This window comes from Salarias fasciatus, chromosome 6, assembly GCF_902148845.1.
Source record: "Salarias fasciatus chromosome 6, fSalaFa1.1, whole genome shotgun sequence".
Classification (NCBI taxonomy): domain Eukaryota; kingdom Metazoa; phylum Chordata; class Actinopteri; order Blenniiformes; family Blenniidae; genus Salarias; species Salarias fasciatus.
The window spans coordinates 40163903-40188668 of NC_043750.1; the positions used below are offsets into that span (position 1 = coordinate 40163903).

Sequence of the window (24766 nt, forward strand, 5' to 3'; positions counted from 1 at the left end):
TTGTTTGTTTGTTTAAATCCGAGGCGGAATGAGCGCAGCAGCTGCTTCTCTCCAGCCAGAGGCGCCACTACTGGCTAGGGCCCCGAGCTGAAGGGGGTCCCGAGGAACGACTGACATCAGTCAATTTCAATGACAAATTTAAGGCGCTACACTAGACGCAACGACAACATGTCGAAAATCCCCCGCATGAGGCCCTTTTTCCGAGTACTCACCGGTTAGTTGATAGAAGGGGGCCGGCGGAGAAGACGGCGGATATCAGCGACACAACTTGAAACCCCCCGGACACATTACAATGACACGTCTGGAACCTACCTAATGGGGCCCCACTACTACCCGGCTTGCATCGACGTGCAGTCAGTGTTGCTAAACACACTTTTTTCGGGTTAGGATAGAGCGTCTCGCTGTCGTTGTCGACATGTTTAGTTCACTCGTGACGCTCGCTAACTGGGAGCTAGCTAGCTAGGAGCCGTGTCGCTCCCGCTGCTCCCGCTGTGTTTATATGTGAGGCGAGGGGGAGAGGTGGGGGTGCTGCAGGAGGGAGACGAAGCAGGGCGGAAGAACAGGAGCGGATTTTGAAAATACACTTCAACATGTTTCAAGCGGGACTAGATCCTCTATACGATATTATCATGTGCGCATTTTGAACACCATACTGAAATTTCATTTTTTAATACCACGATTATCGTCAATACCGGTTTACCGCGACAGTCCTAGTGGATTTATTGTATAAATCTGTGAACCTGTGTCCACTTTAATGGAAATAAAATGATCCCTCCCCCTCTCTCTCTCTTTCCACTGTGGGAGACTAAAAAGTCATAACACCAAAACCCTGGACGAAGAGGCTGTCTCTTAGGTGGACTAGAGCCGTGATTGAGGGATCGCAGACAGAACATCAATCGCAGCTGATCCATTGAGACAGCCTGGATCCAATGGGTGCATTGAATTCTAATTGGGCATCAATCTAAACAGCTGCTCCACTGATTAATTGAGGTAATCTGGACCCAGTGGGTGTAAGCCTTTACTGAACCCCAGGTTCCTGGCATGTGGAACCGGCTCCCAGTTCTGCTCCTTTCTCTCGTTTCAATGTAATTTCATTGTTTTACATGTCATTGAGGACTGTTGCTCTTGTAGCCTATGTACCCTGTGTTTATATCTGAAATGTATGTAGATACAAGAAATTGTCTGTCCTATCTCCTCTTTCTGTCCCCTCACCCCAACCGGAATAGCAGAAAGCCGCCACCTCTGAGCCTGGTTCTGCAAAGGTTTCTTCCTGTTAAAAGGGAGTTTTTCCTTTCCACGGTCGCTTATGCTTGCTTATGTGGATCTGTTGGGTTTTCTCTGTAAAAGTGTCTAGAAACGACCATGTTGTAATTGGCACTTCATAAATAAAGCTGAATTGAATTGAATTGAATTGAAATAATCTGACATTTCTGACACCCTTTTACATCCAGTTTGACTGCCGGGTGAAATTGACCCGAACAGTATCTCTGTCATATAAACATGTAGGGGGTGGTTGCAAATATGTGAAATGACCCATTTTCATTGTATATGTTGATCACACTAATTAAGGCAAGCAGAAGAAGTTTAATCCTGAAAAAATAATTTTAAATACTTTTCCTAGATCTTCAAACTTTAAAACGGGTCAATTTGACCCAGAACATGATAGGAGGGATAATGGCTTAGACAGCTATTTTAAAAGAGCACTGAGAAACAAAAACAACAAATGAGTGATTGTCAAAGTAAAAACAAAACATAAATCAAAATAAATTCTGTAATAAGTTTTGTCAACTGAAATATAATTTTTAATAATAATCTTTATTTCTTAATTTTAATCGCACCATATATGAGACAAGAGAACATTACATAATGATGCAATTACTTATGACTAATAAATAATGTTGATAATATTATTGTTATTATTATTATTATTATTATTATTATTATTATTATTATTATTATTATTATTATTAATATTAACACAAGCATGCATAATACCCAATCTACAATTCTAAAATTCTGCGATTTCATTCAGCAGACGCTTTTGTCCAAAGCGACGTACAACACAAGCAAGAATACAGACATAAGAAAGAAACCATTAGTAAATGCTTCAATTGCTTCAAGTGCGATGATTGGTCGAGGGAGTTGCCTTCAAGTTGCAGAAGAGGAGCCACTACCCCCCCTTTCTTTCTTTTTTTTTTTTTTTTGGTCAACTTAGTCAGTGGTACATAAGTGCTGGGTTTTAGACCACCTGACCTATTCTACCCCAAAGATGGAGTCGGATTAAGTCCCTAGGTGTTCTCTGAACAATTGAGTCTTCAATTGTCTCTTGAAAGTAGAAAGGGATTTGGCAGAACGCACAGAGTTAGGAAGTTTGTTCCACCATTTGGGAACAACAGAGGTTTAGAGCCGTGGCTGGCTGGAGGTTTAGAGCCGTGCTGGGCTGGAAGCACCAGGAGTCTCTCACATGCAGAGGGAAGTGGGCATGAAGGAAAGTAGACCTGGATTAGTAATCTATTACTTTTTAAATGCTCTCTTGGTTTCTTTATGTGCTGTCCTCCTGGTTATTCTTGCTCTAGAACATTCAGATGCACTCACAGCATCATTTCTACATTGTTCACCACCTGCATCATTTCTGCACCTTCATCAGAGGAAAACCTGCAGTAACAGTATACTGTGGAACACGCAGGGACACTGCAGAGGCACATGAATGAACACGTGCACGGTCTCTGTACCTTCCTCTGCAGACACCCTGTGCTTCCTGGAGTCGTCAGTCCAGGGAAAGATGTTGAGCGCGGGGTCGACGAACACCCGGCAGTACCCGGCTATGAGGCAGGACATGTCTTTGGCAGCAGCTGACTCCAACAGTAATGTAATGGGCTGAAAAGACACGAGACGAGATCATAACTAAACACTGTCAAGAAATATGGAAATGACTCCAGACATTTATTTACTGAACAGTAGTAGTCTTTTTTTTTTTGGTACAAATTGTTTATATTTTGAAAAATATTGACTGTTTGACTGTTATTACATATACTCTGAAGCACGACAAAGAAAAACTTAAAAGTTAAACTTAAAGCGTGTGTCACCTTGATGTCCTGCAGGTAGATCTTGACCAGGCTGACCTTATCGGACTCGGGCAGCAGCTCGATGCGCGTGATGCTGCTGAACTCCGTGAGCGTGGACAGGATGCTCAGCTTGTGGTTGACCACCTGGCTCACCCCGTAGCGCGCCCCCACCAGCAGGGTCACCATGGACTCCCGGTCCTGGAGCTGCAACACACACATTCCAAGCTTCAGTCCAGCTAACCTCAGTAGAATCTAAACCCTGATCCTCAGCCTGGACGGGACCGGACCATCATGGTGGCGCCGAAGGATTTCCCGCCGAAGGACTTGAGGTCGCTGAGCTCGTCCAAGTAGTTGAGCCTGGCGTGATCCACCGACACGCCCTTCTGCTTGGGGTCATGCTGCGACTGGCTCTTCTTCATGTGGTAGCCAATGGCCTTCCTCAGATCCTTCTCACGCATGTTCCTCAGCAGAGTGGACGACACGAAGTTCTCGATGCCCCAGGTCTTCCTGCAGGGAGACATGAAGGATCTGCGTTCAGAACAGAGAGAGAACTGAGAGAGATGTGACGTGTGTGTGTGTGTGTGTGTGTGTGTGTGTGTGTGTGTGTGTGTGTGTGTGTGTGTGTGTGTGTGTGTGTGTGTGTGAGCGTGTGTGTGTGTGTCTCACGTGATCATCTTCAGGTTAGTTTTGGGTGATTGTCCGCAGCTCGCCAGCCTCTCCTGAATGTGCAGAGCAGCCAGTCGTAAAGCGGTGTTGCACCTCATCTCCACAGCGAAGCGCTCCTGCAGCACGTCGTTCACTCCCTGAAGCCGGAGAGAAAGACGGGAAAAGGACCAGATGTGTTGGTTTAATGGTAGAAACTCACATCTGTTCGGGTTTTTCAGAAGGTTGGAAACTTTAAAATCTGATTTCTTGGAGTTTACCTGCTGAATGACGAAGCAGTGAAACCCATCAGAGGAGGAAACGTTTCTGCGTCTATTCTCCAATTTGAATCGCCGCAGTGTGTCAATATCAGCAGGAACTTTTAAAGCTGTTGTAGAACTTTGACCATTTCAGACTTCAGGAAACCTTTTAAAGTGATTTGTTCCTGCTGATGCTGCAGATGAGTTCACCTCGCCACCACAAATGAGTTCCCGCCTCATTTATAAAACATTGTGTACGATCCATACTAGAAGTGGTTGTTTGCAAAAAAAAAAAAGAAGAAAACGGAGTGCGCCAAAAAATAATCTGATTTATAAAACTGTGCGTATTAACATCTGCATGCATTTTCTTTGAATAAATCACAGCCCACCTGAGGGGTTACAGGTCACCTCACCTCATGTCCCATGAATGGTCAAAGCAAAGGACCTCAGGAATATCTTTCCCTACAGATAAACCTGCTGATCAGCATCTTACACTAAATGATGGCAGGGAAGACGGCCAGTGTGTGTCGCATACGGGAGTATTAAAAGTACTGTTTACTAAAGCTGACGTACAGAGGTGCACATTCTCACGCCAAGTTTATTTTTTATAAATCACAACGTTCCTTTCAGGACCCGTTCTGTGCGTAAGCAGCGTTTCTAAATGAGACCTCGATTGGTCAATCCACCTGAAGGTAGAGGTACTCGAAGGCGGTGGGATCGTCCTGCAGCAGCATCTCCAGGCTCCTGGGCATGAAACACACTCGGAACAGACACCGGTAGTCGTGGGCTTCCTTCTTCTGGACCACCTGCAGAGACGCACACAGGACACAGTGTTCATGTGGAACAAATTCTTTCTGCAATAAGTGAGTGTGTATATGTGTGTGTGAGTGTGTGTGTGTGTGCAGATACCTGCTGTATCCTCTCCTCCTCATGCAGCAGCAGCAGTTTGCTGATGCTGTGTTGCTGCTCCAGAACCAGAGAGAAATGTTCGATCCGGCTCAGAGACAGTTTCTCCTTCAGCGTCATGACGATGTCCTGAAGAAGGAAATAATCAGAGAAAATATTACTTTTATAAAAATATTCAGCTGACTGGAAGAAGAAAAAAGTAATTTCTAAGACAAGCAGGGATGATATCCTGTGTGAGTGTGTCTACTGTACATGCTTTCCATCCATCCATCCACCCAGCTATCCAACCACCCATCCATCTATAAATGCATCCATCCATCTACACATCCATTCAACCATCTATCCTCCATCCCTCCCTCCCTCCTTCCCTGGGTTTCGGTACATTCCCTACCTTGACAGTGGTGCTGGGCTCGAACTTGAAGGCCTTGGTCTGTCCGTTCTCCAGATAAACCTTGAGCACGTTGGGTAAGAAGAGCAGCGAGTTCCCCTGTGAGCCAAACCACAGGTCAGAGGTCAAGGAAAGTGTCACATGGAAACCTGAGAGTCATAAAACCTGAAAGATTTACAGGTCATCAGATACAGGGAGGCAGAACCCTGCTGTATTTCAGGAAGTCTTCCGTCTCTTCTCAGTCTGGTCACCTTTAATAATAAATCTCCTGTTTTTTAGACTGTAACAGAAGAAAGAGAGGCTCGTCTCATCCGCCGCTGCTCTCGGAGCATTTCCTCTCATCAGATCCTCCTCTGGCCTCTTTCTGTCTTCCTCGCAGTGACTCATCTTTTCCTTCATTCCTGCTTGTTCTCTCATGATTTCAGAAAGTGTTTTTCTGTATTGACGCTGCGATGCGATGCAACATTAATGAACGCACGGTTTTCAAGTTGAAACGCAAATTTTCAGGCAGCCCCTCCCGTCTCTCCCTTTTCTCTGGGTTTTAACAGCGGCGCTCAGCCCCGTCCATCCCGTCTGACACTTATTGTCCTGTAATCACAGACATCAGGACGGCGGATGAGGCGGATATCGATCCGTGTTCTCTGGGTGATCGGTAATGGCCGATCCGGCCTCTGTGGTTTCCCTCATCCAGCTAATTTCACATCCGCTGTCAGGACGGAAACCCTGACCGGCCAGAGTCAGGCGTCCCAAACAGAAAGTGTGCACGGCGTGGAATCAAACAGACTCTTTATGAAGCAACACGGCTCCAAACAAACAGGCTAAACGAGGATTTAAACAAACTGTTGAAGCAATGGAGCACATGATGCAGACAGAAGACGACAGAAACATAAAAAAAAGAAAAACAGCTGTAAGTGCTGTTGCATAAGAATTGTTGAAAATGCTGAATTTTAATAATTGAGTAGTTTGTTTAAGTGGTGGACATGAGATTTGATGTAGACGACGGAAAGTGGATGTATTGGATGTGTATGATCTGAGCAGAGTAAGTCTGAATACCTCCGGAGACGAGTGAGAACCACAAGAACCCACTAGTTCAACCATTCATCCATTCATTTATTCAGAGCAGTCAGCGATCATCAGTTAATCAAAGTCCTTGTTGGTAAACGGATCATCTGACTGTACAGACTTCAGTGGCGTCCCAGGTTGGTAGTTTAAATGTGTTTTATGTATGTTTCTGTTGCCGAGCAGGATCTCCTGTTGTTCTGTTTTCATGGGTTTACGTAACGAACGTGTCTGGACTTCGTCACAACAGTTCTGGATGTCAGACTGGCTGCTGGCGTGAAGGAGAGGGAGGCCGCCGGCCCGGGCCCTCCCCGTGTGAGGAGGAGACGGAGGAGGGTGACTTCAGGGCTGACCTGAGAGTGACCGTTGACCTCCACCTCCTCGGCGAAGTGGACCTTGACTGGGTTGGAGCGCAGCTTGGCCCTCTTCTCTGGTGTGATGAAGGACGACTTCGGGCCCTGTGGTGAAGCAGAATCCAACACGACATCATCATGTTAACATGGATTTATTCAGCAATGAATTCAACATTTTGTAGGTGAATTATCAGTGAGCCACATTTTTCAACATTTTTCATCTGACTTTAATGATGAAGTAAAGCAGGGCGGAACGTGGGTGTAGTGGTTCGTACTGCGGCATCACGGCAAAGAGACTCTGTTCAGAGAACATGGACAATTGCTATTTGGAAAAGTGACTTTCATTTGTTTTTGAGTTACTGTAATGTTGAGCTGTGCGGCTCAGAATAATGGCTGAGTCGGTCGGTTCCATCACCTGGACGGAGGCACTTAGCAGCAATGCTAATACCTTCATGATCACTGCTGTAAATTCCAAAGCTAGCTCATCTTTTTCAAGAAACCAAATCCATGTATGAGTTTGTGACAACGTGCTAATTAGTGAGGTCCCTCATTGCAAGAGCAGAATATTTAGAATATTTAAAGCAAATATATTGTCTTTCATTAATCCATGCTCAGTGTCCAGAGTAGACACTAGTTAGCGTCAAATATTTAAAATTCTGTCTGATAAACCGATGTATGCATCATTTAAAGGTGCAGATTAATAGAAAACATGCATCCTAATCCATTTTCTTCTGAAGTGCCACAAAGCTGTTCATTATGCATCGGAGTGCAGGAAAACAAGAGACGACCGATGTTTCGCACAGCCAGACGCATCTGCTGGATTTAAGAAGCAAAAGAAGCCATTACATAATAATCCTCCTCTTATCTTCACAGGCTGACGATAATAAAATTAACCTTCCTCGGTTCAGATGTCTTCAGATGTTTTCTCACCGTCAGCCAACGCGACAGAGACGGATATTTCCCGTGAATTCCTAAAAGCCGGTTAATGATTTCTTGGAGGAGCTGCAGCCATGAATCACCCCGGGAAGGTGCCTCAATCAGCAAAGCCTGACGAGAATCACTGAGGAGCTGCCATTTATTTACTGATCCACCTCGCCACAGTGAAAACACATACGTCAAGTCAATACACACACACACACACACACACACACGCAATAAATACACAAGTATGGACTGATTGTGATGAAGTATGTGTGTGTGTGTGGAGGAGAAGCAGCCCGTGTGTGCGTGTGTGTGTGTGTGTGTGTGTGTGTGTGTGTGTGTGTGTGTGTGTGTGTGTGTGTGTGTGTCAGATTGTAACTTGTTGTCACACTCGTGATGTAGCGGTGGGACCTTGGCGGCCGCACTGTTGTTAGCAATGACCCCGACCTCACTAGTATGCTGATTAATGGGTTCGTTGACAGCAGCAGTTTGAAATCCTGGGTGTATAAACACATTACACACACACACACACACACACACACACACACACACACACACACACACACACACACACACACACACACACACACACACACACACACACACACACACACACACACACACGGAGCATGGCTGTTTCAACACTTCCTGCAACAGGGTATCCAACAGGACGACAATGCAAAGTTTCAAACTTACAGTAAAGACAAGAAGAAGACCCTCTACTGATGGTTTGGACAAACAGGAAGACGCACAGAAAATCATGTGAAATAAAACTCAATATCTATTTAAAGTGCCTCCTTCATCACAGTGGAACATGTGATTTACTTGTGTCGTTTGAGAATTTCTGTCTGAAGGAGGAAGCTGCTTCAGCTGCTTCAGTCTCGTAGCAGAGACGCTGTTGGTTTTGTGGTGAGAAGCGTTTCAGCAGCTGGCTCGTGACTCCTCGTGACTTGTCTGTGGAAACTTTTCACAGTCTTTTCTGAATTCCATCTGTCGCTCTTGATTTGACCATAGCTGGTAAATATTTTTCAAAAGTCCTAAATCTCAGCATTATTTGCAGTAATGCTCCAATATGTTGGACAATGCTGGATAAACGAGATGTGGAACACCACTTCTCCTACTCCACTGCTACCAGAAAGGCTCCAGTATGGCTCCAACTGGTGACAGCAATGAATACGGGCCCACTTATTGACCATGAAGCAGCATTAGCATCAAAACTACAAGTAAATGGTAAATGGACTGCATTTGAATGTTGATCTGAATGCATGAAGCTCATCTGCTGCTGGAAGAGGAGCCACCGCTGAACATGTGACCTGTAGAGACCGTCTCTGCAGCAGACTCACCACCATTATCCTGAGGATCGTCATGGTCAGCGTGTCCTGACACTCCCTGAAAGACAGCGAGAGAAGAAACCTCTGGTTACACTCCCCATTCCTGAAAGTGATTTTATGTTTGTTCGTTAACGTTGATCAGCCACAATATTAGAACCAGTGACGGTGAAGTTGGGAACATGAAACATGACGCCTGTTCCTGGGAAAGGGGCAGAAAGAAAAGGTTTTGTCCTGACAAGTGATGAAGCAGTGTTAGGATTTAGAATGATGGAAAACAATGTGTTATGCCATTATGTATTTCTACGAATGAATTACAGTAAGAATTCTAATTGAATTAGTTACAATTCTAACTCATTCACAGGAATCATGCTGATCTGACTTGTTTTTTTTTTTTGGATAACCAAACACTGAGAATGTGAGCTTTGAACTCGCCACTTTTCAAGCTGCTTCTGTTGGGTTTTCGTTACTCTCTTCTCACGAAGATAAAATTAGTCACAAAACTGAAAAATCTCTGTGTTAGTAATGTGAGAATGAGTGTAGTGAATTACCGCTTGTAGCAGTAACTGTATAGTAACATCTTAAATGTCTCTTTTTTAATGCTCTCCTCTTTTTCCCATCACCCGAACACGTGAGCAGCAGGTCTGAAGAACAGGGCGATGGAGGAAGGAGGTCTGGTCTGATGATCAGGATACGGCTGCAGGATGCGCCCATTACAGTAACAAGGCAATGCAGTGTGTTCCTGTGTCATTTTACATGAGGCAGCTTCCCGAGTACAGCTGCAGAACATGTTCACACACACACACAGACACACACACACACACACACTGCCATGGAGACAGAATTCACTGATTCAGCAAAGCAAAGAGCAAAAAATACCAATCCAGCCGGTCCAGGAAGAAACTCAGCAGACGAGCTAGTGGGGGTCGTCACAGTGTTAAACAGGTGGTTATAATGTTGTGGCTGATCAGTGTGTGTGTGTGTGTGTGTGTGTGTGTGTGTGTGTGTGTGTGTGTGTGTGTGTGTGTGTGTGTGTGTGTGTGCGGGTTTTCCTATGTTGTGGGGACAAAATGTCCGCACAACATTGGAAAACCAGGCACAATGTCATTTGTGGGGACAATTCTTGGGTCCCCATGAGAGGAAACAGTGTTTTCTTGGCCATGTTGTTGTTACTGAAAAAAGTAAAAGTGCAAAAACATTTCTTTAGGGCTACGCATTGTTTTGGTGTGGGTTAGGGTTAGGGTAAGGGTCAGGGTTAGGAGTTAGACATGAATGGGAGTCAATGGAAGGTCCCCACAAGAGTGGTAAACCCAACACGTGCGTGTGTGCATGTGTGTGTGTGTGTGTGTGTGTGTGTGTGTGTGTGTGTGTGTGTGTGTACCTGATTATTTCACTGGCTTGCTCCGGGGTCAGGTCATCGACAGCGACGTTATTGATCTTTACGAGCCGGTCTCCGGGGACGAGCCGGCCATCTGCAGGACCACCTGCAGACACACACAGCGTCTTGAGTGTCCACACACACACACACAGATTCTGCTTGCTTCCATCAACCATGTCACTTTTCACCATGAACAGCCGCTTTTCAGGGTGAGTATATGAAGCGTACACCTCTTTTCCTCTCTCTTTCAGCACTGAATTGACATGTAAATGCATTTCAGGTCTTTGTGTCTGGACTGAAGCCGCGCTGCTTGTTTACACGTTGCTGCTGAAGCTAACCCAGACGACTCTGAGACAAACTGCTCACCAGCGCTTAAAAAGCAGCAAAGGATAAATCAGATTTCAATCTGAAATAATGGGCTTGCTGGCAAAAAGCGCAGAACATTTTGGTTGTGATTATAAACTGACACATAAATTCATTTGACTCACGGCGACTCCAAACTCACTCAATCCTAAGCGTCACTGTTTCCTGGTCTGGCGGGTCTCTCAGGAACACGAAATCCTACTTTCAAAATATTTGAAATAAAAATCATCCATAAAGCTCGTTTAGTGTCAACAGCTGAAACCCGACAGACAAAATGCAGACACAATAAATCTTATCACCAATTACAATTAACTGATGCCATAACTCAATGAAAAGGAGTAAACCAGAACAACAACACAAAAACTTTGCATGATGAAGCAGTTTTTCTACTGATCATGAATCAATGGTTTGAATCCCTTCCCAGGGGGAACAAGTGTTGAAGCTTTTCTCTTTACCTTCAGATAGAAGCAACTTGACTTCTGATTTAATGGAGGCAGAAAAAGGCTCTCAGTAAAGTGTTTATAGATCTCAGCTCAGAAGAGGAAGAAGTTTACATGTTATCCCTGTGCATGTGAGAGTTTTTCAGTTCCATGTGATATAAAACCATCTGACGGTGTAAAGCCAATCGACATTACCCTGAATTCACACCTAAAATTCACTGGATCTGGATGGATGGAAGGATGGATGGATGGATGGATGGATGGATGGATGGATGGATGGATGGGTGGATGATAGATGGATGGGTGGGTGGATGGATGGAAGGATGGATGGATGGATGGATGGATGGATGGATGGATGGATGGGTAGATGGATGGAGGACAGATGCTGGCAACACTAAAAGGTTCGAAAAAGCTTTCCAAATGAAGGAATCATATTTCACCACCAGAATGCTGCAGTGTGTGTGTGTGTGTGTGTGTGTGTGTGTGTGTGAGCAGATGGTCCTGGCAGCAGACGGAGCGGTAATCTGCCTCTCCTCCTCGGGGATTCTCTCTCTGCCTCCAGGTGACTGACAGGCAGATGGACCCGACAGGAAACACTGGGCTGAACTCTCACTTCTGGTTTCAGTCAGACGTCAGTCCGACCTCCGACCTTCTGCTTTAGCTTGAGCACGTTTAGCACGTATAAAGCATCAATTTGAAACAAGAACAGGAGAGGTTCATGAAATATGCCTGAAAGGTTTCTAGAGAACATTCCAAAAGAATCAACAACACCAATCAAAATAACAGACGACACACACAAAAATATGAATGACAATTTTATCGACAACAACATCAACAAAAAATGCGATGGTAACTGTGACAACAACAACCGCAAAGATAAACACTTTAGTGACAACAACAAAAACAACTACTATCAACATGACAACAAAAACTATAATGACCAACAAAACCACTACTGGATAACAACAATGGTAACTACAGTGACAACAACAAGAAATGTAACTGTGATGGCAAACACTGTAGTGACAACAACAGAAATAAAAACAATGGTGACAATGACTAAAACAACTGTGACAGTAACAGCAACAACAACTGTAGCAACATGTTTCACAACAACTGTAGCAATAGCTAACAGCTGCAAACAACAACAACATAACCCCTGTACCCATAGAAGCAGCAATAATCACAACGGTCATTATAAACACAACAGTAACAACAACATGACTGAATGACAAACAGATTCAATGAGATCAAAAGTTTCATTTGTTCTCCCTCATAAAAATGTATATGCGTGTGAAAATATGAAATAAATATGAACAGATATCTTCACAGGCGGTAGATATAAATACACCTGTAGCGGAGGCAGAGTTGGGGCAAGGGGGCGGTCGCCCCAGGGCCCACAAGGTCATAGGGCCCCGTTTTCATGTGATGTGTTCACATTTACTTGTAAATAAATTATTATAATAAAATGTGCAGTGTGTGTGAGAAGGTATACCATGTGATTGTGGGCTCCAATTAGCCAATTCTTACATTACGACTGTCCATGAATGCATCAGAGCTGTAAGCCAGCGCTGATTGGCTGTGCAGCATGAACGAGTTTTTTCTTTGCACTTGATCTGAACTCTTTGGAGGGAAGTTAAACAGTATGCTAAACACTATGCTAGCCGCTAGCGGTACTCCCCAAAACCTAACATCGAAGCCACTGGTGAGTCAGTGAAACCTTCAAAAATATTATATTTATCAGCATGCTGTGGTCTTAAACACCTGCCTATTTGAATGTGCCTTGTGTTGCTCTCAACTATAAGAGACCGCCAAGTCTATTTTTTTTTCTAATATGCATGAATTCCAAAAGATATAGATAGCTGTGTCTATATCTATCTGGATAGATTGTGTAATTTTAGACCAGCTGTGTTCATGTTATATTTAAGCTGTATCAAAGATGGTACAGATGTAGCCAGTGAGTTTTTATCTGAGTTTTCAGCACCATGGACAGCGGACGCTCTGAGATTGACAGCTGTCAGGCTGCAGTTGTGTGTGTATGTGTGTGTGTGTGTGTGTGTGTGTGTGTGTGTGTGTGTGTGTGTGTGTGTGTGTGTGTGTGTATGTTCTTCAGAACAAGTTTGTGAACTGGTTTGTGACTTTATTCTGCTTTCTGAGGCATACAGGTTTGCTTGGCTCAGTAAAAGTGAGCATTAGTGTGTTGATTGATGGTAGCATGAGGGATTGTTTGAATGGTAAAATTACTATCATAAGGGCCCGTCGAGAATGCTCCGCCCCCCCCTCTGACACCCACGCTCTACCTCTGGTCAACACGTCTTCATATTATATCTAGTAAGATATTTTTTGATTCAAATAAAAATTTTGACATTTCTTTCAAATATATTGACAACTTATTAGTGAATCCCACTTCATCACTCTTCTAAACAAGACATCTTACCACTAAAACTTTCCAAGCTCTATGTTTTGTGGTATTCTGCATTAAAAACAAACTTCAATCTGTGCAAACACAACAGATGCACCTGCAACAAGACATCAATTTCATTAATTTGATGGATTAATGCGACTGATTGATTGACCCCGCCCCTCCTCTGGTGTATGCAGCCTCAGTCTGATTATTTCCACTGCAGTGAAGAACAAATAGTTATCTCTGCTGCATTGTGATTAAAGCTGATCTTACAAGCAGTCTGAAGAATAAAACATCAAATAAATGCAGAGAAGCCTCCAGACGAGCTGGGAGTGGAAATATTAATAGAAGTGTTTCTGATTGTCCCTGTCTGCTTCGACTCCACAGCATCCAGAACAACCATTTAAAATAAAACTACTTTATCTGCACACTTCAATCTGATGTCCTTCCCGTTTCCACAGCATTGTTCTGCCTCCATCATAAACGGCACTGTGAGCATTCCCTGCCTCCTCAGAAACCTGATTCACATCTTCAGCTCAGCCTCCCCACTGGTTACGTAACAGAAAGCTAAACAGGCCTTAAAGTGGAAGAGCTTCTTGAGGACAGCGAGCGGCCCGAGAGGAACTTCTGCCTGAGAGCTTTAATTACCAGCAAAATGTGAAAATCCCCTCAATCATCCTAAATTTGTTTTGCTCGCTCATTATATGCTTCACACACACTCACACACACACAGTGTGTGTTTCCTTTGTCCGTGCAGCCTTGTGTGCATGCATGCAGCATCAGCATCCAGCCTGGCCCCCCTGGAGGCTTCACTGTTGTCAGTGTGTTGCGTGCACGGGCCGGAGGCCTGCAGTGGTCTGGCACACATCCACTCTTCGCCCGCTGAGGGGAATTACTTTATGCAAAATAAGCGAGCTGCTCTGGAGACGGCAGGGAGAACCGGTCAGGATAATGCTCTTTATTTCCAGACCTGGAAACCAATTACTGAATGCACTAATTGATGGTGAGGGAGCTTCGGCCTCTGAGCCGAGATCAGTATATCGAGGTATAAACCAGCCCTGAGAGGAACGTAGACAAGACAAACATCTCTATTTTCAGACTTTATATCCACATTCTTGCTCATTTAATTTGACTTTTGCATCTGGCAGTGCAGCTGTAATGAGGGACCCTGGGCGGTCCTACTGAAGCTGCCTCAGCTGACTCCCCCTATTGAGGAGGGGGGCTGGCGTTGCACCAGCGCTCTGCAGGTTCACCAGTTCATCAGGGTTCGACGCAGTGTTAGCCCCGCCTCTAGCCTGAGCAGCAGTAGCCGAGTGTTCAGGGAGGAGGCAGAGCAGAACAAAACCTGCAGATAACGGCAGGTGAGAAGTGGGATCTGAGTCCGAGCTGCTGGAGAAACAGGCATCGCCGGCTCACCTGAACCTGCCGAGTCAGCGAGAAACACAAAGTCCCCGATAATAAGCAAATACTGCACTCCGACGACTCCTCCTGCAGCTCCTCCTGCAGCCACTCTGCTGTTTACAATGACAAATGCTGCATCGCTTCTAAAGCCTCAGATCAGCACATAAACACAGCCAGGTTTACTGTCAGAATATCCTCATTTAAAGTACTCATCATAAAGACTCCCTCATCCCACAGCATCCCCTCCACCCTACAGCAACTCCTCTGGCTCCCAGTCAAGCAGTGGAATATCTAAAAACTCCTCCTGGACACCTTACAGTCCATCCAACCACAGCCGAGTCCCTCGAACCTTAAGACCAATCATGTATTCTGGTGAAGACAGAAAGCAGTGAAATTCAGGGTTTGGACCAGCGACCCTCTGAGGCAGGTGGTAAAGGTTGGTACTAAAATATAAATTGTGAAAAGTCCTCAGAGTTCTCACCTGGGGTGACCTCCTGCACCACGATGGGGGTCTGGGAGGAGAGCGTGAGGCCGTGGGATTGGACACCTGGGTCCCGCTGGATCTGCACGTTGAAGCGGAAGGGGTAGTTCCTCTGGTCGGAGCCGCTGGACTCGGCGGCCTTGCCGTCGGCAGCGACCCGGTCTCTGCGGGGCGGCAGTCAGAACTCAGGTCTTAGAAACAAGAGCAGAAGGGTTCTCACAGCGGCAGGGAGCACGGTGGGACGCTTACCTGCTCAGGGAGTGAGACCTGCTGCCTAAATCTCGAGAGCGTCTCAGCCATCGTCCCACCACCTGCTCCACCCGGCTGGTCCTGCGGGACGGGGAGCGGCTCCGGTCCTGCGCCTCCATTTACCTGGAAGACATCAGTCACCGTGACAGCTCCACACGGTTTTATTGAATTCACCCAGTGGAACACTTCCAGGGACACTCTGACAAATCTGAATCTTTGATTACCAATCACGAAGAAAAACAAATGTGTAACTGTACTGATCATCCAGGTCTCGTCACAAACGCAGCGCAGTACAGATATTGGAAGCATGTGAGCATGTCTGAAAGCTAACAAGCACATAATCACTGCACTAGAGATTCACAACCGTGTCTGGATATTAACCTGTGCTACTGCTAGCACTGTTAGCCAAATTCAGGCTCGTTGGACATAATCCACCAGGAGACGATTCTGCAGCTCATCACGACATAGTTTAATTTCATCATGAGTAAAAAAAAGCCTTGTGTTGTGTCCACTGCTCTTAGAATATATATAAAAGAAAAAAAAAATCAAGGTTTTCTTTACAATTTTCAGAATTTGCAAGTCAATTTGGAGGGATTGGAGCTTCTCGTGGCCCACGAGTCTTATATTTGACCCCAGTGCTATAAATCAAGTGTTGAGCGACTCGAGCAGCTCATTAAGATCTGAATCCAGCCATGACGTCACTCCAGCCCTCCTGCACCATAATCGCCTCTTAGCCGGAATTATCATCCCGGTCGCTCTCATGTTGCCTTCCAGCCTCAAACATCAATATCAATAGTTCATCGCTGGCACTAATGGCGGGGTTTCGATGGGTCCCCTGCTGTTCCCATGTTGTCCTAAAAGGCTGCAGACGGAGACGTAATTGACTCGGGTCACCTCTGCTGTCTGCAGGCTTTCTGCCGCTAATGCACGAGTCTCAACGAGGTTTGAACACAAACGCACAAGACGCCGCCGACTGCAGTGTGGGTCGGGGATGATCGAGCTGTTGTTCTCTGGAAAATTAGATTTGAAAGTGCTTCTAAACTGCAGATTTAGATGAATGAGGCGTTTTCTCCACCAACATGTCCAACTTCGTGTGACCTCGTATCATTTAGTGTTTGTGTGAGCTCCATCTCATCACTCTGGGATTCTCAGAGATGATTTCCATCAGTGTCACCTATAGAATAATGTAATTCTAAATACAATTCCAAAAACTAGGTTGTATTTTCAAGTAGTTTTTCCAAAAGATAACTTAAGTGTGATGAACACTATGTAATCTGACTATTTTTAACATGCTAATCTATTGCTGAGAACATCCACAATGTGAATTTTAACTCCAACACTTTAATCATTGTCTGTCGATTGGAAAGAAAAGTAAATTATTTCTGAATCAATATTTCAATTTTACATAATAATTGATGTATTCAGGTGAATATTCTTCTCTGGGAAATCACGTTTCTTAAACTCTCCTACCAACAGTAACGATATTTATCTTTTTTATTTCTAGCAACAGCATTATTGTTCAACATGTAATTCCAGAGTAACTGAAAACATTCTTTCAGCACTTGTTGCATCTGTTTGGGTTTTTCCTCATGGCGTTGTAGTGGTTAAAGCCCTCGCCTTACAGAGAGGAAACTTCCAGTTCGATTCCTGGTCCAGAGTTTGCATGTTCTCAGTGAGCTTGGCGTTAAACCTGAACTCACAGAAAATACTTCTCCAAAAGGATGGATAGCAGATGTTGAGCTATGCAGAAAGTAAAACCCTGAAGATCCTCTGTGATCTCAGAGTTTCCAGGTGATCTGGAATCGAAAGCACATTTTTCATCAGTCCGTCTGTGAACCACAAACAAACACACACATCAAGAAAAGCTCAGGAAATCCACTTCCTGGACGAACATCCGTGTGTTTCCATCATTCAACGCTGGGGCCAAGCTGATTTACTGAGCCGGGTCGGATCAAATCCACTCTGCTCCTGGATATTCTGCAAGCACAGCAGACGAGGTGAAGACGGGAATGTCAGCTGATTTCTGTTGAAGGTGTAATATGAGATGCTGCAGGAGGCTTCAGCCTGTATTTCCCTCTCACATCCATCACCTGGTGTTTCCCTGCATCACAGTTCAGAATCACTCAAAGTGCATCAATGCAGACTCTTCTGAGCCCTGTTTATTGATTCACGGTCATTTTAAAAAAGTGATTTTAAGCCTTATTTTGTATTGTAGATGTTGCACTATAATGTACAGAGGAGATTTACGCCTGTGAAAGTGCTGGACTGCAGAGACAGGGGCCAATAAAAGCAGATCCTTCATTACTGGTCCACAGGATGACTCCTAAGACAGACAGTCTTCTTCTTTGGCCTTTTTCCCATTCAGAGTTTCCACAGCGGATCATCTTTCAGTCCGCTCTGTCTCCTGATCCTTCCTGTTTCCTCTCTACCTGGCTGTAGCTGGAGTTCTTATCTCACCTCCGCCCCGGTCCCAGTCTTCTCTACCTGGACTCTGTGTCCCACCAGACCTCCGAGCCTGATCCGACCCTCTAACGGACTCACGTATTCAGGCTGTTGGAGGAAACTGTGGGAAACACACACACGCACACAGAAAGGCCGGCTGGGATTCGAACCCTTCACCTTCTAACGGTGACAGAAACAAGAAAGAAAAACACACAAACACACACACAAAGTTGATTCAAAACACTGGGGATAATATAAAAGCTTTGACACCATCATGAAGCTATAACTCTGTTCTGCAGCCAACATTTGGAAAAGTTCCCATCTTTGTCCTTTTTCCAGGAGCTGCAGCAGTAGATCTATCGCAATTTAATCACAGAAATAGAAACAGAAGCAGGGCTTGTTTCAGACACAGGGAGCGGGAAGAGGAGAGTGCTGCATTTCACAAAAACATGCATGAAAAACACCAAGTTATTTTTCATAAAACTTAAAACAGCTTAATCAGACTAATGCTGCAGCTTTAGCCACAGCACAGTCATCTGGAAGGTTTCTGTCCAATCATTCACCACGGTGTGTCTCTTCTATTATATTATTTTGTCTGTAGAAAGATTCTGATCAGTGTTGTTTCAGTCAAATTGTGAGCAAATCCACCAAACCGAAAAGCTCCAGAAAACTGGAGAAAACACAGATTAGCCCGGGAGGAAAAATCACAAAACTACAGCAGAAAAAGACTCAAACAAAACCTGGACTCGAACCAGGGACTGTCAGCATGTGAGGTGATTCACCCACTCACTCACTCACTCATTCATTCACTCACTCGCTCACTCACTCACTCACTCACTCACTCACTCACTCACTCACTCACTCACTCACTCACTTATGCATTGAACCATTCAGTCACTCACTCACTCATGCACTCACTCACTCACTCACTCGTGCAAGCATTCCCTCGTTCACTCACTCTCTCACTCACTCACTCATGCACTCACTCACTCACTCACTCGTGCAAGCATTCCCTTGTTCACTCACTCTCTCACTCACGCACTCATGCACTCTTTCACTCACTCAATCACTCACTGACTCACTCACTCAGTCATGCATTGAACCATTCAGTCAGACACTCACTCACTCACTCACTCGTGCAAGCATTCACTCATTCACTCACTCTCTCTCTCACACATGCACTCATGCACTCTTTCACTCACTCAATCAATGACTCGCCCAATCACTCACTCACTATGTCACTGACTCACTCACTCACTCACTCAAGCTCTCACTCGCTCATGCAATCTTTCACTCACTGATTCACTGACTCACACACTCACTCACTCACTCACTCACTCATGTATTTTCATGGCTCAGGGACAACATGCAAACTCCCCTGTGACGCTCCCCCTGCAGGACGCAGGAAGCGTGAACCCCTGAAGGCCTGAATCTTCTCCATGGCTGCTCTGAGTCGAGGCAGCGCTGCTCGCTTCCACCAGAGAATCTGTTTTATATCAGATCAGATGTGACGGCTGGAGGAGACAAAAGATCCTGAACTGGTCTAACACACACGCACGCACGCACGCATGCACGCACGCACACACACACACACACACATTAATGGGGGCTGCAGCACTTATCCCCTCCTGCACACACTCGGGTTCTCTGCTGCACATTTATTCATTAGCTCTTGTCATCTGTTCTGCCTCTTGTCCGCGGTTTCTCTCTCCTAACACACACTTCTCAGTAATGTGTTGCGGAGCGAGGAGGGGCTGATGGGAGTTCAGAGCCTCCCCGTCTTACCTCCTGCCCCTCTGCATCCTCGGCCATGTTGCTCTCATGCTCCAGTGAACGGAAGCACAAATAAATGAAACTTATACTGCGGCGACCTGAAGCATGAGACGAGAGCTGAACTTCATGAATGGACCCGGATCCTTTTTCTTGTTTCTTTTGACTGATGCAACTTTTTTGATGAAAATTTTATCCTGGAAAATAAGTCGTTTCCAATCTACCCCCAATATCGCATCAGCAAACTTCATCAACTTGTTTAAGTTTTGATAAATTTTCATCGCACAAAGCAAAACAATACTTATCATCATTATTTAAAAGTTATTTTTCTGTGATTTTTGACCCAAGATCTCTGGTCTGAGTGTGAAGTGATTTGGATTAAGTTTGTTGTCGACTTGAAGTATAAACTCTCTGAACAACAGTCCAGCCGAACTGCCTTTTCTGTCTGTTGAAACGGGCATTACTACACACACACACACACACACACACACACACACACACACACACACACACACACACACACACACACACACACAGAGTCGGTAAATAAGATTATGTTGTGTGTCTGCAGGCTGACAGGGGAGATTGTGCGTCACTCCTGCTGAGCCAGATTAGACTGAGCTTCATCTGAACCTTACAGGTCTGTTCAGGGGAACTGTCTGGCTAACTAACACTCACTCACACACACACACACACACACACACACACACACACACACACACACAGGTTCACGCTCTCTTTATCTCACACTTCCATTATCCCGTCATCATCTTTTCCTCCAGATCTGTTTGATATTAGCATTTGTAGAGCTGAAAACACACAGACCCTACACACACACACACACACACACACACACACACACACACACACACACACTCACACACCTGCTCTCCGCCCTGCGGATCACGGCTCCATGGCGCCGCCCGTCACAGTCCCGCTCGGCCGGCTGCTGGTCCATCATCCCGGCGAAGAGGAGCAGAGGGCGGCGTCTTCATCCCCTGAGGACACACACACACCACGGGGGGATTGAGAGTGTGGAGGAGCCGCCGGGCGCCGCAGCTGGATGTACAGTAATGTCTGGCTTTATTAGGATTCCACTTCTAATGCATTAGACATGATTGGGCTGTGGGGAGAGTGAAACATGGAGGAAAGCTTTTCTCTTTAGTCACATGGAGTCAGGAACAGGAGGAGAAGTGAAGGGAAGAGACAGTGTCTCCCATGTGAGAGTTTGACGGACAGCAGAGAGAGAGAGAGAGAGAGAGAGAGACAGAGAGGTGGAAGATGACAGAAAGGAAAAGAGAGGAGCAGGACGGAGGAGAAGACAGCAGGATGGGCCGGCCCGCCTGCCGTTGCTCCTGTGCTGTTTGTGGAGTCCCACTTACCCCCGCTCTGCTCCAAACACCATTCATATTTCATGAGGCCTCACAAAGCCCTGGGAAAAGAGATGCTGGGAACTGTGCTGTCCCCCTCGCCTCACTCCTCCACTCCGCCGCCACTCAAACCCTCACCGCTCCTCTCTTCCTCAATCCTCACTCTCCTTTCTCTGTGATATCTGGTTATTTTTAGACTGATTGTCTCCTGCAGCTTTGTCTCAGCTCATCCTGAGTATGACGGAGTGTGAAGCTCAGAGAGCTGAAGTATGGGCGGCGAGCGGCGGGCGGCGAGCGGCGAGCGGCGAGCGGCGAGCGGCGGGCGGCGGGCGGCGAGGCTTCGGTTCACAGAAGCTGCAGCTGCTTCAGCTTTCTTTACGGAAACTGAGGCGGAATCAGCTGTGCTCTGTGTGGCGGCAGGAAACAGCCTGCACGTGTTCACGACGCGTACACACACACACACACACACACACACACACACACACACACACACACACACACTGACATTCAAAAACAAATTAGGCACTCTGTTCTCTTTGCGACTCTCTTTGTGAGTATGTGCACTGACGTATTTGATTTTATGAGTGTATTTATGTTTTTGTTATGTGAGCGAGCGCCTGCCGTGTGTGTGTGTGTGTGTGTGTGTGTGTGTGTGTGTGTGTGTGTGTGTCAGTGTGTGTATGTGTGCGTGCGCGTGCCAGTCAGAGTGCTGCGTGCATCAATAATGTATCCAGATAATGCAGCCACTTCACTCTACCAACAACTAACAGGCGTACAACACACACACACACACACACACACACACACACACACACACACACACACACACACACACACACACACTCACACACACACACTCACACACAGAATATGAGGCTGCAAAGAATGGAAATATGAGAAAGGGAAATGAGCACTACAATGGCGGATGAAGAGAATAATGAAGGGATGAGGGAAAGAAGGAAGTCGCCACACATGAGACGTTTCAGTCAAACTGCAGCGTCTCTACTCCGCTGGACTGCTTTACAGCTGAGATCAGAGGGGCCAAACACATTTCAGTTCAGGGGCCACATTCAGCCCAGGCTCTTGAGAGGTAGGGGCCGGTGAAATAGAGCCAGAATTAAATTTAAACTTTGAAGACTTTTTTTTTATTCTGGTGCAGATTATATATGATGAAAAATATAACAAAATAAAAAAACACATTTATATCAAGCGTTGCATAGTATGTATCCTTAAGAAATGAATATGACAAACATCCCATCCACTGCAAACTGTTTTGATCGGGAAACTGCAAAAAGGCTTCCAATAAAAAAAAGCTTCATTACAGCTGTATTTATGTAAAAAATTTTGGTCACGCTTTACTTGAAGCACCCGATATAACACATTATAAGTAGTTATAAACACTCATAAATTATCACATTGCTTTATAACCCACTATACAGTATAGGATTAGGGTTAGGTCCTGATGTTATAAAGCATTGTGATCATTTATGAGTGTTTATAACTACAGTGATACAGTGCTATAATGCATGGGGCGACAGTAGCTCAGTTGGTAGAGCAGGTCGTCTTATAACCGGAATGTTGGCGGTTCGATCCCCCGCTCCTCCAGGCATAAAACTGTCGTTGTGTCCTTGGGCAAGACACTTAACCCACGTTGCCTAGTATGAAAGTTGTGAGAGTGAATGGTTGGTGGTGGTCGGAGGGGCCGATGGCGCAGATTGGCAGCCTCGCTTCCGTCAGTCTGCCCCAGGGCAGCTGTGGCTACAGTAGTAGCTTACCACCACCCAGTATGGAGAGAATGAATAATGCAATGTAAAGCGTCTTTGAGTGTCCTGAAAAGCGCTATATAAAACCAATGCATTATTATTATTATTATTATTACTTATAATGTGTTATACATGGGTGCTTCAAGTAAAGTGTTACCTAAATTTTAAATGGAGTTTACTTGTAAAGCGCTACTCCACTGATTCAACAAAATCTAAAGTGCCAATTCACCCATTCACACACACATTCATACATCGATGGAGGCTCTCAGATCATCCCATTAATACATGATTGGCTGCAGTTACTACATTTTGAAAGGATTGTGTTGAGTTGGATTCGCAGGCCGAGGAGGAAACCAGACTGAACCTGACAGACCCAAATGTGTTGTGAGGGTCTGTTGGGAACGTCTGGTACCCGGTGATGGACACCGGAAGTAAGGGCTGTCGTCAAGCTGAAGAAGGAGTCTTATCCAGTCTTGTTGGTTCATAGGACTCCTGAAGCAGCTGACAGTTACTGGCAGGCATAGGCGGCGTCAGAGTGGGGCTTGGTTGGGCTAAAGCCCCACCAAGAATTGTCTTAGCCCTACCATAAGTCAATTAAGAAAAAATAAAAGTTTTAAATCCAACAGCGCCACTGCGGCGCATGTAACGGCATTCAGACAGGCATCTGCGATGACAGCTGAGCTGTCACTCATCCGGGTCATGGGATAAATGGGGTCCTGCTACGTAGAACGTCACTCATGTGAGTGCGCTTTAGCTAACCTGGCTGTAATTTGTGTTGGCGGGTCATACTCACTCGTGATTAAGTAGGGATGGAAATTGTTAAGAATTTAGAGATTCCAATTCCATTATCGATACTGATTATCGATACGATTCCTTATCAATTCTCTTATCGATTCTCACTGAGTGAGAAATGAAACAATACAAATGGGGTGTTTGCATTAACTCTTTAATATCTTCATCCTGAACAGAAGAAAAAATATCCATGTCATGAAAACTTTGCAAGTGTTGCAAGTAGCCCCAGTTTCATATTTTCGTGTAAAATACAGACAAACGAGCTTCCTTCCTGACGCCAGGTTGGAAAGCTCAAAACCAAATTATGCTGGGCTCACACTGGATGCCTGTGCTGTCCAGTCCAGCTCGCAGCACTGTCACTCACAGGCCTCGTGTGTCTGCTGTCAGCTGACGGAGGTAGACAGATCTGCCCCAAATATAATGTTAAAACTGTCCAACATTAGAAAACAATCCAAACCTCCATCTCTGTAGAAAATGCATGTTAAAACCATAAAAACTGGATTTGCAAAAAAAAAAAACCAAAACAAAAAAAACACGTCACAAGCACATAACCATTCCATCAACCCACCTCGGGTTCAAAAGAAGCTTGACTGTGCAGAAACCCGCCCAATCTGGCAACACAGCCGCTCCGGTCATAGAACTATGTTTTGCGCAATTTTGGTGTCGTTTGACTTTCCTACAGTGAGTAAGTACAACATTGTTCATTCTTCTAATGCATATAATGATTAGATTGCGTTGTTATATATTCTATCTGAAGAAATTAATAAAAAATGATGTGAAGGCAAATACAAGATACATATTTTATTTTGAAATCACAGATTCTGAAACACGTATCTACTTTCTATCTGGCACCCGACTAGTTTCTGTTTAGATTGAAGTGGCAGGGCTCTGGAGTGAGAAAACATAGGATCCTTGCTGAAAGTTTCTGGTCTGCAGCTCTGTAGCGGCGCCAGAGCGGACCGCAGCTGCGCCGTGGCTGCTGTGAGTCCAT

At 45.3% G+C, this 24766-nt stretch overlaps 1 protein-coding gene across 1 annotated transcript in view; it reads right to left on the reverse strand.

Moving 5' to 3' along the window:
- The window catches only part of frmpd1a (FERM and PDZ domain containing 1a), a 33713-nt gene extending 12875 nt beyond the window's left edge, over positions 1–20838 (reverse strand). Inside the window, exons 1-13 of the mRNA XM_030093444.1 lie at positions 20735–20838; positions 15639–15761; positions 15390–15553; positions 10304–10406; positions 8938–8983; positions 6674–6778; positions 5265–5360; positions 4877–5002; positions 4654–4773; positions 3732–3868; positions 3353–3572; positions 3087–3269; positions 2733–2877 (exon numbers count right to left, since the gene is read on the reverse strand). Coding sequence (XP_029949304.1) covers positions 2733–2877; positions 3087–3269; positions 3353–3572; positions 3732–3868; positions 4654–4773; positions 4877–5002; positions 5265–5360; positions 6674–6778; positions 8938–8983; positions 10304–10406; positions 15390–15553; positions 15639–15757 — 1564 coding nt within the window. The 5' untranslated portion in view covers positions 15758–15761; positions 20735–20838. The remainder of the gene's footprint in view (positions 1–2732; positions 2878–3086; positions 3270–3352; positions 3573–3731; positions 3869–4653; positions 4774–4876; positions 5003–5264; positions 5361–6673; positions 6779–8937; positions 8984–10303; positions 10407–15389; positions 15554–15638; positions 15762–20734) is intronic.
- Between the last annotated feature and the right edge of the window lie 3928 nt (positions 20839–24766).